This window comes from Pygoscelis adeliae, unplaced genomic scaffold (assembly GCF_000699105.1).
Source record: "Pygoscelis adeliae isolate BGI_AS28 unplaced genomic scaffold, ASM69910v1 Scaffold13, whole genome shotgun sequence".
Lineage (NCBI taxonomy): Eukaryota > Metazoa > Chordata > Aves > Sphenisciformes > Spheniscidae > Pygoscelis > Pygoscelis adeliae.
In genome coordinates this window covers 1872239-1888146 of record NW_008824499.1, presented here as the reverse complement: position 1 = coordinate 1888146, position 15908 = coordinate 1872239, and the positions used below count along the sequence as shown (strand labels likewise).

The 15908-nt window shown below is 40.1% G+C and overlaps 1 protein-coding gene across 1 annotated transcript in view; it reads left to right on the top strand.

Moving 5' to 3' along the window:
• Positions 1 to 15523, top strand: part of IQCH (IQ motif containing H) — a 72543-nt gene extending 57020 nt beyond the window's left edge. Inside the window, exons 17-21 of the mRNA XM_009321520.1 lie at positions 6287 to 6454; positions 9551 to 9676; positions 11038 to 11099; positions 13957 to 14065; positions 15422 to 15523. Coding sequence (XP_009319795.1) covers positions 6287 to 6454; positions 9551 to 9676; positions 11038 to 11099; positions 13957 to 14065; positions 15422 to 15523 — 567 coding nt within the window. The remainder of the gene's footprint in view (positions 1 to 6286; positions 6455 to 9550; positions 9677 to 11037; positions 11100 to 13956; positions 14066 to 15421) is intronic.
• Positions 15524 to 15908: the final 385 nt, after the last annotated feature.

The window sequence follows — 15908 nt, the reverse complement described above, 5'->3', positions numbered from 1 at the left end:
AGGCCCTAAAATTCAAGTTTTCGGGCCAGCACCAGACCATCCCAGCAGCTGCCACGAGATGGCAGCCGGATAAGATCCTGTCTGTGATCACTGCTGAAATAATTAATTCTATTGCGAATTTTAAAAGTCATAAAAGAAGCTCTCTTTTCAACGCCCAAGTTGCATTAATATTTTACTAACTGACATTTTTAGTGTCACTCAACCACTTCTTTAAAAAAAGCAGGTGTGCTCTTTACAGTAACGCAGACATCAATACTAGATGCAGATAAAACAGTTGGAGAAAGAAAAGCTATAATTTAGTAACTCTTTAAGAATTTATGTTTCCTTCCCTTCTCAAGTTTACATTTTAAAGCTGAAGCATTTTTATGGCAGTTGTAAAGAATTACACTATAATTGTGACTTTATTCACCTGAGATATCTTTACCATGAAGCGCAGGCTCTTAAGCTGTGCATGCTGAAGGCAAGCGTCTCCTGGCAGCACTTGGCAGCCTGTGTAAAAGGGAGCAATTCCAGACTTCACCGTCTCTCCTTGGACAAACCAGCCAGTAAGTCTTGCAGGATGTATTTCCTTTTTTTTTTCCAGTGGTGGAATTCTGGAAAGTCCTAATCTGTGCTTTGCTTAGCTTAATCTAAAACCACTCATAAGACTATCTAAAATCTTAACTACTGCCTCTACTTTTTTTTTAAACCTTAAGTCATAATAAAAACCCAGATCTGATGATCTTTGAACTTTCATTTGTTGTTTGGAAATCAAGTATCAGTTCTAGACTTCACAAGTGATCTCTGTTCCAGTTTAATTTCTGAACACATAAGTGTCCTGAAAGTCCCAAAATCTCATGTTAAAGCTCCTTATGTTATGCTAATTTCCTGTGCAATCCTATCAGGATGTGATACCTACGATCGTAAATACCTATGATTGCATACATGCCCTTATTGTACATCCTCAGGAAATGAGGATGGACTCAAGCAATAGATATCTGTTAATCTGTATGATTGTATCATTCTTTATCTTTACTTAAACTTGACCTTTGCACAGGCCTTCTTCTAACAGCTTCCGATTTACTGGAGGAGATAACTCTTCTGGTTATTAACTGTCTGACCTCCACAGACATTGCTTTATAGACTATGGAAATATATTCATAAAATAAAAAAATAATTAAAAAAAAAACCCTCAAAACACCATAGCTCAGATTTTCAAGGCATTCTAGAAGCTTTTGACATCCATTTTATATTACTTCAAAGGAGAACCTGTTGCAATCCAATAGATGTTACTAGAGAGCTGAACCTAAATGAACTTTCTAGCCTGCTGAGAGAAGAACAGCCCAAACTAGTAAGTGGGTCTGATGTTTTGTTTGTTCTGCCTGTGGTTGGAGCTCTGTGGAGCTGTTAGACTGTTTTAAAGATTATGTGCCACAAAGGTGGCGTTGGGCTGATGTTTCTAAGAAATGTTGTCATTCATTTTGGGTGTTCGTTTTTTTTTAATAGACTGCAGGAAAGCTACTGTTCTATGTCCTGAGACAAAGTGAAAAGCCTTTAATTGATGTCAGTAAGCTCACATTTCTGCATGTAGGTTTTTTTCAGTTAAAGTCTGCCACAGATAGAAATGTCACATCCTGCTTGTTTTACTGGGAGGATACTCGTCCATTTGAAATGGGAACCTTGCTGGAAAGCAGTGTTTCCTTGCTCCACTGTAACACCAGGCATTGCTGGAAACTATATCAAGATCTGTTCTTCGCTGCTTTTATCTGATTCTGTGTACTTTTTCTTTAGAGCTCAAGTAGTGCCACTCTTACCTTCTCACCCCCCGACTTCTTTATTGGTTTCAACTGTTCCTACATTTCACAGTTTTCAAAGGCATTAATAGTGGGAGCCTGCCTGAGCTCCTTCTAGTTATGAGTGGTAATGTCAAGAATGATGAGTGCCCTTTTATTTGCCATATGCAATCTAGCACTACAAAGTATGCAGGGAACCAAAGAATACATGGGCAAAGCCTTCAATCCAATCCCAGTGATGGTGGGGAGCAGTGCTGGAGGTCTATAAATGGCACTCCCTCCTCCTCGCAAGGTGCTCTGTGCCTCTGAGCTGCTGGAGGAGCTGTCTGTGGAATCAGCTCTACTGCAAAAATCTCCGTCATCCTTCACAGAGACTATTCTTTCAGTTGAAGAGTTGTGTCTCCATTTGGGGTGACTGGTGCCACCTTTGTTAATGCTGCTTTCTTCTCCGCCATACCCTCTTCTCTGTGCCTACCTCTTTGCTCGCATGCTGTGTGATGCTTCATTAAGGCTGGCCAGCAACGTCAGGACTGCAGAACTGGAAGACGCAGCCAAGCTGAGAGCTTCCTGTGCTCTGACATTTTAGTATGGCAAAAGAAGAGAGAGCAATAGGTATGTCTAAATTATATTGCCCAAATTGGTCATGTACGTGTGAAGTGTAGCTCTTCTTGCTCTGACATTAGATGATTTTCTCAGTTCGCATTCTTCTCCGTATCTGCTGCTGACGGCAGCCCTGGCCGTACTGATTTAGCTTAGTGCTCTGCATGCCAAAGAGCACTTTCAAAGCAGTGGAAATATGTGATCTTGACATGAGCCTGGTAACATCTTCACAGAAAATGAGAAGTCATCAACTATGGAGTCCACCTAATTAGAATTCTTTAGACACAGATATAAAGGATTCTGGTGCTCTTTTCTTTGTTTATTACAATTAATTTTAGGTCATTACACTCAAGGGACACCTGCTAACTTCAGTATAGTCAACATGTGCTTAGTATGATATAATGAGCTACCCCTTTCCATTTGGGAATATATATTGATATATTATTGGTGAAAGGTGCCAGACTGATAGACCCAGCATGCAGATGTCTACTGCATACTTCCAGAATGAGAGCACTATAAGCAGCTGCATAGCTGTTGTCTTCACGTGGCTCCACCAGCCAGACTCAGACATGCTGAACTTCCATCCTTGCTCAAAACTACCAAAAACGTTGCCTATTGCCTGCTTGCTATAATTTTGCAAACAGCACTTGTGACCTTCAGGAACTGGAATGGAACTTAGAAATTGTTCCACTGAAGAATTCAGTCAACTAGTTCCTAATGATCTGGCCTGCATTTGAACTAAGAAAACGGGAAAAAATTATCCATGAAAATAAAGTTAGACCCATTGCCCAGGCCCTGTGTCTTTCCCGTTTCTGTAGCAGTACAAAGGGGATTTAAAGGGCACTTCCAGATTTCCATGGCAAAAGGGAATCCCCTGCTAGGATAAAGCTGGAATCTTATGCCATCTGATCCTTCTTCCTTTCTCCCCACATTAGGGATGTTCTGGGACACATCCAGGGCAGAAAGGGACATGGCCACAATATAGTGTTCTCTGACAATCCTGAGCCAGGAAAAGAATCCTTGGGGGTGATCCCAGCTGGCACACGGTAATGACCATTTGGCTGCTTTAACTTGCGGTAGGGGTGGTTCAGCCTCAGGCTCAGGCCCAGAATGAAAGGAGGTGGACAGGTGGCTTCCAGCCATCTTTGCCTTCCTCTCCCTCGTGCTTGTGGAGATCTACACCCTATATTTAAAGAAGCAAAAAATACGATGACTTTACCTATGTAGAATGTAACTGTGACTGAAGCTTGAGCAGGTGTTTAGAGCTGTCCTTCCATACAATGTTAAAGAGTAACAGGCAGGGGAGGGGATGGACACCTTCATTACACGGTAGGGCCATCAGTCCACCCTGTTGACCTGAGCCCTTAATTTTGTAGGCAATGGTATGAGGGTAGTCGGTCCGAGATGATGAAGCCATGTCCAAAACAACTAGTTGATACACTCTGAAAAGTAAACAAACTCCTTAAGGTAGCATTTGGTCAGTCTCATGATTTCCAGCATGACACTTGCCCTGCTAAAAGCTTTTTCGCCTCTTCCCCGTGTTATAGCCCCTTCCTTGGGCAGAGATGAGGCTGGAGCCATCCGCTGGTGCAGGGATCCAGGAGCACTTCTGTGCCTTCCCAGAGCAGCGACTGGGAACATGCCAGTGGGGCGTTAGAGCCAGGTTGGCACGCTGGGTTTTTGTTCAGATTATGTGAAATGTATCACACAAGTAATTAATGGGTCTCTTCTCTACATCTGAAATTAAAACAATGTCACTTGCACATACTTCAATTTTAGTTACTGACAATGTGGGATTTGTTGAGTAACTCTTGCAAAACGTATGTGCTATCCCACGCTTGGTACGGTTTGTCTGAATGTCTACCAGGATGTAATGAATTTGTCTTGTGCTAATGGCTGTTTATGTTTGCCAGGCTGCATTTCTTAATGCTTTATCTGCTGTTAAATGCTCAACCCATTCTCTACACGTTGCCAGAACACAGCCCTTGTACTTACCCAGATGCACTATGGCTGCAGTGACGTCTCTGCGTAACTTCTGTGGTTTTGCCGTCTCAGCCGTTTTATGGTCCACCTTCAGTCACACTTGCCTCCTGCCCCTCTGTTCGTGCATCAGCAAAGCTTCCAGATAGTGCTGGTGTAGACTTTGAGGTTAGAGCAACGCAGGTGTAATATCGGGGTCTGCATTTAGAGCAACCAAGTTCACTTTGTCTAAGCTAGTGAACAGTCCTTGGATATCAAAGATTTTCCACAGTCCCTGGTCCCCTCATGTAGCCCTGCCATCTCTTTCTGGGGGGAAAGGTTTAATGGAGAATCTAAAATCCAACTCAAACAAGGTTCAAGACACATTGGCTGCTACTGATTTGTTGATAGTATTTATGGAAATTAATGTAACGCTTCTACAATATGTATAGTTTATAATTACTATTCAGCTCATTGCAAAGGTTAGCACATACTGGAAAAGTACAAATCGATATGAAAGGTCCTTCCTGTCTTGCAGAAGTGATGATAAAGAATAAATTCTTGAAGAAAATTAAGCATTATAATTGGGGAATATTCCCCTATTACTAAGTAAAGCCAGCCATTTGCATCCGATTTGCATTTTACACCATGCAGCAGGAAATATTTAAGTTGACAAATAGGATATTTAATACAGCAACAGATACTTGGCAGTTAGATATTAACAACTGTTACTGATGTGATTTATTCACCATTATAAAAAGGGCATTACTATGTGCATATGATTCAGAAATTAACTCCAGTTTACCAAGAGGCCTTGGCTGCCTGACCTCTTAATATCCTTATAATGACGCCATTTACCATTCAAAGGCTTATTCAAGTCATTCACTGCTAGATTTGTTTTAAAGGGGTCCACTGTAGGGCAGATATTTGTGTGCGTTAACATTTCTCATTGGCGTAGTAGGCAAAAGCATTTTTTTAAATGGGAAAAACACATGGGTAAAACCACGCTCAGGTTATTGGGGGCGGAGGAGCCTCGCAGAAGCAATCCACGGTACTTCCTTCTGCTACACTCTCGGTGTGGACTGGCCTCGCAAATCCTGCCTGACTTCTACATGCTGTAACGCTTTGAAATCTTCTTAAGGTTGATATGAGGCTTTTATTGTTGCCGGTAAATATGTCCTGCACGTGGGTGGGGTGGGCTTCCCTTCCGCCTGCCTGTGGGACATGTTCCGCTGGCAGCCCTACAGTCTTACGGTCTGATTTCTTGTGTGGTTATGTGAGTAGAAATCTGAATTGGCACCACAAAACAGCGGTGTGAGTGGAAGCAGAACCATGCCGCAAGTCGTATGGTTTTCTACATGCTGAAGTATCCACTGTTTGATAAGGCCATGTATTGCAATGGGAACGGGCTTTGCTCAACCCCTGTGAAGACCGATACATATTCTTACGCATGGATTCCGTGCTTCCCTACTCCTTTTACTCAGTTTAGCTTTGCCTTCTGGAACTTCCCTGTTTCTGTCTCAAAATACCTGTTTGTAACTCAAGGTTGACTTTATTTGACATTAATTATTCTTCAGCTGAAAAATCCAGGTGTGATATTTAGTATTTAGATAATTACCTATTTAATGTGATACAGGCTTTACAGCTGTTGAGCTCATTGATCTACTTTTTCTAATTGTTGCTACAGTCTTGGCAGTGCAGATCACTGTTTTGTCCTTAGCCTTTTGGTTTTCTCTGAAAAGTTACTTTTGAAGTTACGGAAGAATTCTGATTGTTCCCGTTTGGAAGTGGTTTATCACTGCTAATGATGCACCAGCACAAAGAAACCTTAAGTACGCATACCAACATGCATGAAAATAAAGGCATAGATGTTCCTTTGTACGATTGCCGAGTTTCACCCTTCTTGGTTTTTTTATTTTTTTTTATTTTAATGCACCTGTTTGTGTTTTGATTAGGTATGGGCAACAGACCTTGACCTCTGCTATAGTGACCAGCTGGCCTTGACTCAGCTCATGTTGTACATGACAGATGGAAATCTGGATTGTCGCTCTAGCCGCTTTGAAGTCTCTCTTGGTTCAAATAAAATGAAAAGCCAACGTATTCAGCATGAGGAGACAAAAACTGTAAGCAGTGATTTGTTTACAAAGAAAATTATTAATGTAAACTACCAAAAAGTTAAAATCTGTCCTAGATCACTGTTCTAGAGGAGCTGAATCTGCTCCTTTCAGATTTTAAACTGCTACTTTTAGATTTTACAAGGGTAATAAAGTAAACGGGATACCATCATGTTAGAAATTAATGGAAAGGTTCTAGATGCTTATGGGTACTGGATTATTCATCCTTTGTACTCAGTAATATTGATTTGTGGTAGTAACTAACTTCTAAATATTTTAGGTAGTTTTCAAGTTGTAAAAAATGTGGTAATTTGTATGTTGCAAGGAAAAGGAAGGAGGTGAAAGCACTGCCCTGACTATAGGAGTAACTTAGAAGCAGTCAAGAAGAAATCTGAGCCTTCAGCTCATGAGCTCTGATTTGGGATCAGAAGTTAGAGCGCTGAAGTTCTACCTCAGCTTTGTACTTTTATGCACAAAACTGAGGGTAAAACAATCAGGGCTACATCTGCAGAAGGATCTGAACACCTAAATCCCTCCCAGCTCTCACTTGAGTTAAACCCAAATGTTGGTTCTCAGAACCTTCACTCAGTTCTGCATCCATCTAACTGTTTGGTATTAATTATTCAGTATTAATTACAGACAGTCATTTGAACAGGAAGAAAAACTCATAGCACCCTAACTGAGGTGAGTTCCCTAAGCAGGAATATGCAGTCATACTCCCTCCTGCTTGCTCTCTCTGGACCTGAGTTACAAAGCCCAAGGGGGAGAAGCACCTCTTTGCAACCCCAAGCAAGGTAGCTGAGCCCTGCAGTCCCCCCGCTCAGTCCTTCTGTTTTCTATTGCCAGGTCAGACCCAGCCACACTCGGTGTCACAGGCTGTGAATTCATGTGTGCTCGGCTCGCCGTGGTGTTGCACACAAAGCCGAGGTGCTCAGGGTTGTAGGTTTAGGTTCTGAAATGATGAGTGCTGCGGCACTTGCTTCTTGTGGATCTTGCCTTTAATCTCTGTGAAAACTCTTAGGATTGTGTCCATAATAGCGCCTCCCAGGGATGTGCTTTTAAAGAAGATGATATTTGTGCATTGCTTTGAAATCCTTACAAACACACTGTCACAGAAGCATGGTTAACATATGACTTGCTTATTATGCTGATTTGTTAAATTAGATCAGTCTTGGTGCAGGATTTAATGTGGCTCTGAACCTTGAGACTGTCCCTCTAAAAAGGGACGAAAGGTCTTTAGGAGAGTCAGAGAATAAGAAATGTATGTATAAGTACATGTAGATATACACATATAAAACACATAAAACAGACGCCATTTTACACATTTTGACAGAAGATTCACAATCCCTTTTTTCATACATAGAGGAGGAACACAGCACCATTCCAAAAATGTCATGGAGCTATAATTTAGAGGTTAATGAGCTCTTGATCTATTGTTCTTGTCAAGCAACCACTTTTAGATGGAGAGAAGTAAATTAGATATGATTAGTCCCAGTAGAACAAGTTTTAGAAATGAAAAGTAATCAAGTAGCATCTTTTTTTTAATTAAAATTCTGTCAGACTTAACATAAATTGTCACTATATCCTTTATTTTTCTTCTTTCTGTATTTCTGAGGTTTTTATCTCTTACTTAAGAGTTAACTACAAAAATGCACTCTCTCAGGAAAATATCTTTAGAAAAAGAAACAAACAAACCAAGAGACAAATGCTTTAACGGCACATGATCTGTAATGAATGATTAAGTAAAACACTTTGTGTAAAATTATGATGTTAATAATGATTCTGTCCCTTTTAATATATTATATATTCTCAATCCTGGTAGGTTTGATTTTGATAAAATGGAGCAGCAACTGAGTTTGTGTGATGATTTTATTTTTAGAAATCCTTCTTTGAAAGAACAAATTTCCTAGATACTGCTGCTACTGTAATTATGTACAAAACCAATCACTCATTATAGTTAGGATACATTATCTTCTAGACAGATGAGGCTAAATAAGCAACACATTAATAATTCATACTGCAGTTCATTATGCATGTGTATGCATGCTTTGTAGCTGAAATAAGCACCTCATCAACCTGATGCCAACCCTTAAACAATAGTTCTGTGTTATTGCAGCCACATTCAAGTTTACGCTTGTTAAACTGCTACTTGGATTATTTTATCAAGCATTCATTTATTTGTGGTCCCCTACTGCAGAGAACAGATTTTGGAAGCTCCTTTTTTAAGTTAATGACTTGAGCAATGGGTGTTATTAATTCTCAGAATATTATAAACATGATTAATTTTCAGGCAGAGATGCATTATATAAGGATTTCAACTATGTCAACTTAAATGAGTCAATGTCAAAACAAATATCATTTTATAAAAAATACTGTAAATTACATGCTTCAACGTGCAGTATCCCCACTCTGAATGTGAACAGTCCAGTGTTAAAAATAACATCACAAGAAAGCCTTGGTTTAGGAGACCGTCTCCATTCAGTTCCACTCAATGCAATAGCTCTATTCTTTCGTCCTAAGCACCGATGAGAGTTTAAACCCAAATGCAGTACTGATTTTTATCCATAGTGTGAACTCCACTGCTATCAGTCGTACAGCTCCTTGGAGTCGCTGCACCTAGTCTCCTCAAAGACTTGCTGGAAAAATTATGCACACTAATCCTGTAGCAGAATGCTCAGTCTTGGAGAAACCCGATTTCAAAAACTACTGATTATCTGCTTTGGAATTTCTGCTATCGAGAAGAGCTGACTCTAGAACAACGTACGTGACCACAGGGCAGGATGGATTCAGAGGATCTGCTTGGAATGATTTCACAGGGCTCAGTTACCAGTGAAGCTGTGAAAATATCAGAATGTGGTTCATAAAGAGTCATTCTGTAGACCTGATCTGTAATATAAGATTTTATGTACAGTGTGAGGTGAGGATTTAATTCTGCTGCATGGAAATGTCTGTGTTCAGTAGACATTGTGATCAACAGGAATTCCTCCAAATGGAGTCTTGCTGCACACTTACACGAGTTCACTGAGAAAAAGCCATTTAAAGTAAATTGTTGGTTTCTGATATAAACCGGTATGAAAATAAAGAATCCGGTGTTGTTTTCTCTAGCCTTCTCCAGTAAGCAACCGGTGTGCAGTAGCAAGCAGCCAACTGAGGCACTCCAGCCTTTCAGTAATCTACTATAATGTTCTCCTCCAGATGTGTAAAGCTCGTGGTGTTGGATTTGACCTCCAGGTATGAACGGGAAAGATTAGCAAACGTGATACTCTGCATAATTGTTGTATGTAAATTCTAATATGGTGAAACCACTTAGCACAATGTAAAGTTTAAGTGTTCTGTTTAGCATAATATAATGTTTAAGTGTTCTGTTAAAAACACAGCAAGGTGTTGCTCTACAGTTTTGCTGAAGAGGACTTGGCATACATCAGAATTGATTTTATTTTAATTTGGTTTCATGATGCTAACCGATGAATTGCATAAAGGTCTTCAGTAGTTCCTGTAAAAATTAGTCTAAACACTTACCTGTCAGCTTACTTTAGCTGGGGTACAAGTCTTGAAGAACTGCAGTACTGAGATATCTATCTGGTTTGGCTTAAGACTGGAAGCAGTGAAGGATGAAGAGTACTACAACATGTTATGTTACACAATAGGGAGTGAGACAGTGTCTCTCCCGGCGATAATGCTGTCCCGGCGGGTTTGTTCGCACAGCTCTGCGGGCAGAAAGGATTATGGCTGTCAGCCAGAAGCTGTGCTTGGGTTTAGGACCATGCTAGCACTACGTTTTCATGGGAGCACTTGGCCATCACATGGCCCTTTCACACACCTCCGTACCCCTAAGAGAAGAGACACCTTCAGAGGCCAAGAAGTCGGGGGATAATGGAGAACAGAAAGAGGAATGAAGAAACGAAAATGCAGTCTGCTAGGAGAGGAAATGCTTAAGGCTTATGAACAGAATTGTAAAAGAATGAAATGTAGAAGAGTTTAGAAGATGTTACACAAGACAGAACACAGGTAGAGATTTCCGATCCTAAGGCACAGGGCTTCACTGGGAAATGCAGAGTTTGACGTGTTTTCTCAATATAAACCCTCCCCAGGGATGGCACCTGTTCATGAGACCTCTCACAGTGACATGCGATAACTGTCGCTCAGCCCATCTAAAAATCAAACTGTGAGTTTTGCTGCTGACCAAACAGTCGCCAGTATCAGGCCCGTGATGAACCAGAGCAGAAGGTTAATGAAAGTTCCTGTCCAGTATAGATCTAAGGTGAAGGATAAACTTTAAGAACAGGAAAACCTGAACGTATTTTCACTGTCTTTCAAGTGTGTGTAAGGCTTTTAGGGGTTAACCTGTCTCTTGATAAAAATAACTGTCCAAGGAGATAATTTTTAAGATACTTATGACCATCTCTTCCTACTTTGGAACAAAAATATCTGCTATTGAATAGACTCTGCCGTGTGTATTCTATTTACATAAAGTATTGTATTCTCTACAATAAGTTAGAGCAATAATCCATTACACACAATTCAAAACTAGCCTTTCTTTATTATAACTATTTTAGGAATAATTAAAGCAACTTTGTCTTTTTACTTAACAGGAAAAACAGGGAACCGTTTTTATATTGTATGAAGATCAGCAGCGATACAGATTTGGGATGATGTAAGTATAGACTGTCAGTTCCATAGTCCGATAAACAGCCGGGAACACACTTGATCTGAAGAGAGTGACACCACAGTGGGTGCTGGCTTGGGCGCCAACATGAAGGTCATGAAGGAAATGAACAATGTGAACACCACACGCTCAAGTTTGCTCTACTGTTCAAAAAAGTACGACTGGCCTTTTGAAAAGTTTTAGGGAAGCTTTTGGTAATAAAAGCATTTGGTAATAAAAAAAGAAAAGTACAGGAATCTGCTTAGATCAAAGCCTGACTGCATTGCAGACTAAAGACCTACTGCAATTAGCTTTACGAGAGCTAGATTCACCGTCAATAGCAATCTAGCTGTGAGAGCACGCGGATTAGCACAGGCTTACTTTTACAGGCAACATTATTAAAAAGCTAACTATACAGGATGCAAAGAAGGTTGAAGTTTAATGCCTTTTTATATTGTTCTTCACAAAGTGATCAACGGCAGTCAGGCCACAGCAGATCTGGTAGGTTAGTAATTCTTTAGACATATGAATCTCTCCTAAGAAGTCTAAGAAAGCATAATCTGCACAAATCTACCATACAGTGATTGAAAAACCTCTCCTCGGAGAGAATTTACATCAAGTTTACTGCCAAAATAGGAAATGAGTGAGGGGCTGAAATGGTCTGTTCTCGGTCCGGTCTGTATTCCTTTGATGCTGGAGCTATTTCCTTAATGACCTGGACAAGAAAACAGCTTCCTCAAGCGCTGGATGTGACTGCAAGTGTTCTGGAGGGCAGGAATAGAATTCAAAATGATCTTGACAAATTGAAGAAAGAATAGGAAAAACAGAATTACATTCAGTTGGATCCAGGTGCAAGAAATTACACTTAGCAGTAATGAATATGAAGAACAACTAGCTTTGCAGAAAAGGATCTGTGAGTTACAGTGGCTTACAAACTGCCTGCAAGTCACGATGTCATGATCTTATGGAAAAAGGTAAGCAATATAACCTGGGAGACACTGGAAGTAATCCTTCCATTCTACTCAGAGGGAGGCAATGAAAATGTTTAGAGTTCTAGAAAGCATGACTTACAAAGCAAGACTAAAGGGGGCAGGAGGCAGACGTGAGATCTGCTAACGATCTTCAAGCACGTAAAAAGTCTCTGTGGGAAGGAAAAATCTGATTTCCCTGTCTTTGGTAGTAGGGCAAGAAGAAATGAACTTAACTTGTAGCAAGAAAGATTCATGTTTAGCATGAGAAAAATTTCTGATAGTAAGGGAAGTGAAGAACTAATTAGATTGTTCGGTGCAGTTGTCATTGACAATGTTCAGTAACAGATTAGCCAAACCTCTGTCAGGGTGATATAAGCAGCACTGATCTTGCCCTAGCACAGGGAACGGCCTAAGTGAATCCTAAAGATTGTTTCTAGGGCTATGATTCTTTCAGCCTGTACTGAGCTCCTTGTGGATGAGGCTGTTGGTAGTATGCAAGTGAGTCAGATTTGTTTAAAGCTTAGATATTCCTATACTATACTGCACGCACCTGTAGGCAGCTTCCATGATTGAGCTGCAAGACAAATTTGAAAGAAAATCGCTAAACAAGAACTTGTAAAATATCTACAGGGGCCATTTAAAAAGCCATTTAGGCATCTGAAAGTGTTCCATAAGCCACTAAACTCTCCTAACAGCCCACTGATGCTGAAAGGTGAGCTCTTTTCCTTCCCTGACCCCACCAGCTATGGAGTCCTCCTCCGTCCTGACCCTCCTTTTGCATTGTCTCTGGTACTTTTACACCTCTCCAGGAGTTGATTCAGCTCAATAAATCAGCAGAAAGCCGCCTTTTACTGGATTGGTTTTCTGTGAGGTGAAGATAGTATCAGTCCATAGAGGGGGTATATAGTGAGCATGAGAATTATGCAGGATAGATGGGGAGGAACTGAAGAGAGGAGAAGGACCTGCCCTTTTCAGAGTCAGTGAACTGTTGGATTGCCTTGTCCCTGTTGGTGTGATTTCACTTTGTTACCACGTGCCTTGGAAAATGGAGTGCTTATGTTAGATTTACTGCATCCTACCTACGTTCTTGCTAACTCCTTTGGAACAATACATCAGTAGTTGCTCCCCCGGTAAGAAACATAACAACACCCCTTGGATCATCAGCTTGAATTGGCATTTATTAATATATTACCAGAATACTCTCAAATGTATTTGCCATACATTCTGATCCCAGATTTGTCTTCCATCAGATTTTCAATGCAATTTCATTATCTTAATTTGGAAATATTTTCAAGAATGTAACAGTTTGGGCTTATAAAATCACTGAAATATCTGGAACAACTATGTGAATTATCATCCATTGTACTACACTGGAGATCTATCGTCAGTTCCAGTCAGTAAATGAGGTACATTCTTCCTCAGCCTAATACCCTGTTCCGTAAGATCATATGTATTAAGTCTGTGTGTACCACTGAGAAACCAAACCCTCAAAAGCTACAACAATCTAAGAAATGCTGATACTGCTGACATTTCTCCTTCGGATGTCTTTCACAAATTGTAGGCAGAAGCAACAGCTCTTCTGAACTAATCTAGGTATTTAAAGCGTTCTACTCTCTCAGTCCCGACTCAATGGTAGCCTTTCACTTGGAGTAGCTGAAACCTTACTGCTTACTTCTGCTAAGTTGATTAATAAAAATTATTTATTGCATAAATCCTTTCTGTTGACAAGTTAAAATGGAGCCTCATCTTTCATATCTCCCTGAAGATTGCCACCTTGTGAGATTGAAAATACTCATTAAATTCCATCACCAGACAGACACAAATGAGAGGGCGATTGTTTTTAAGCATGTGAAGGGAATCATTGGTAAACTCATTTGTTTGGATATCATTAACAGAACAATCGGAGAGGATCTCCAGGGGGTCCTCATGACCTTTGCTCGCAATCTCTTCATCATCCATCAAGAAATATCAGCACCTAATATGCAAGGCGAGACCAATTTTAAGGTGAGGTGTTAATTAACTAACGATCCTGGTTAATTTCTGTACAAGGGCTGAAAATACCTCATGCTGTATCATAAACAAGTGCTAAACCATTCCTTTTTTATTGTTAGCGGTATGTATTTTACAGTGTCTAGGTCAATATAGTAAGTCTCCCAATGAACCTGTTAGTTAAATTTAAGTTTGAAACTTTTTCTTTGAAAAGAGACATACTTTAGAGTGAAATTATTTGTAACATAATGCTCCCGATTGTCCATTTTAAGAAGCAAAAAGGAGCTATTGGTGCTGCCTCACACAATTCTACCACAATTGTCCCTTTTATTTTAGACACACACCATCAAGGTAGGAATCTTAAATCGGAAACAAACTTCTCAGTTTATAATAGCTCCTTTGATTATTAACACTGATTTCTTTTAAGCAGGCAGCCACTGAGTACTTAATCCATTAGTTCACATCTTTCGCCCCGCCATCAATTTCACCAGTCAATTTTGTTCCCAATTTTCTCTGCTCTTTGAATCTGCCTGCAGCGCCCATCCCTGTGTGCCAGAGGATGCTCTGGGGTGGTGCGGGGGGAGGCAGGACAAAGCGCAGGGGCTTGTTACACTGGGAACGTTCCCCCAGGAGTGCCCACCTTTACTCGGAAGCTCCTTTGTGACGACCTTGCTGGCAAAAGGAGACAGTAAAGCAATAATGAATCCAACCCCGTGCCCTGAAACAAGCACTCATTACAGTGCTGCTTTTTGATTCCAGAGAATAGCTAAGCTTTCCGGAGGGAGTTCTTTTGCTAAACTATATCACCTTTAACTTTATAAAAAGTTTCTAAGATCCCGTCTGTACCCGTTCTGTAGAAAGGTGAAGGGGAGCAGTGTCTTACAGATTTGTATCTTAAATGACATAATTTGTATCAGATTCTTTCCAGTGTTAACTCTGACTATATTTTCCTCTGACCAGCAGAGTGTGAAATTACAGTTTTAGAGAAGATATAATTAAATTTCAACATGTTACAGAATAAACAAACAAATGGACCCCTCTTTTCAATATGAGGGAGTGAAAAGCAACCATTGAAGAAAAATATAAAAGGGAACTCTTCTTCATGGAGAGTTAACAACGATTTACATATGTGAAATAGAACACCTGTTAGTTAATTGCAACAAATTCTGTTTTTTATTTACCTGAGATTTGTATATATTTACTAATAATTCCCCCAACTGTCCCCAAAGTAATAGTAAATTTAATTGGTGCATCATGTCCTGTGTAACACCGGCTACCTTTTCAAGACAAGTACTACCAGCTGTGCATTTTGGCTGCTAGATTTCATTATAATGCCCATTAAATAACTTGTATTCCTTGAATCTGTTACAGATGGCAATTCAAGATATTGAAGCAATTCTAGGAATTACAGCAGAAAACAAACTGAAATTGGAAGAAGAGCAACCTTCGAAAGCAGATGCTCTGAAAGAATAGTTAAACATTTTCCGTTAAGTGCCTTATTCTTTATGCTTCTGGAAACGCCTTCTCATCTGTAAGAACAGGTTTGGTTTTCCTTCTGCGTTGGCATGTGAAGTAATATTAACCGAGACAGCACATTTCCATGATCTCCGAGTGCTGTGTTTAGAAGAATATCCCTTCTTTCACAAAAATAAACTGTTGAAAAGCAGAGGATCGTAATAAATGCCCCTGATGCTCATATTGTCCTTCCTGAAGTATACTATGTGTTTTTAAAATCTTACTAATAGAATCATTGCCTCTAAGGCAGAGGAACCAATCTACTCCAACCTGCAGAGCACAGACCTTAAAATTTTACCAAGTGATTCCTCCATCAAGCCTACAACTTAGAACTGTCCTTAAC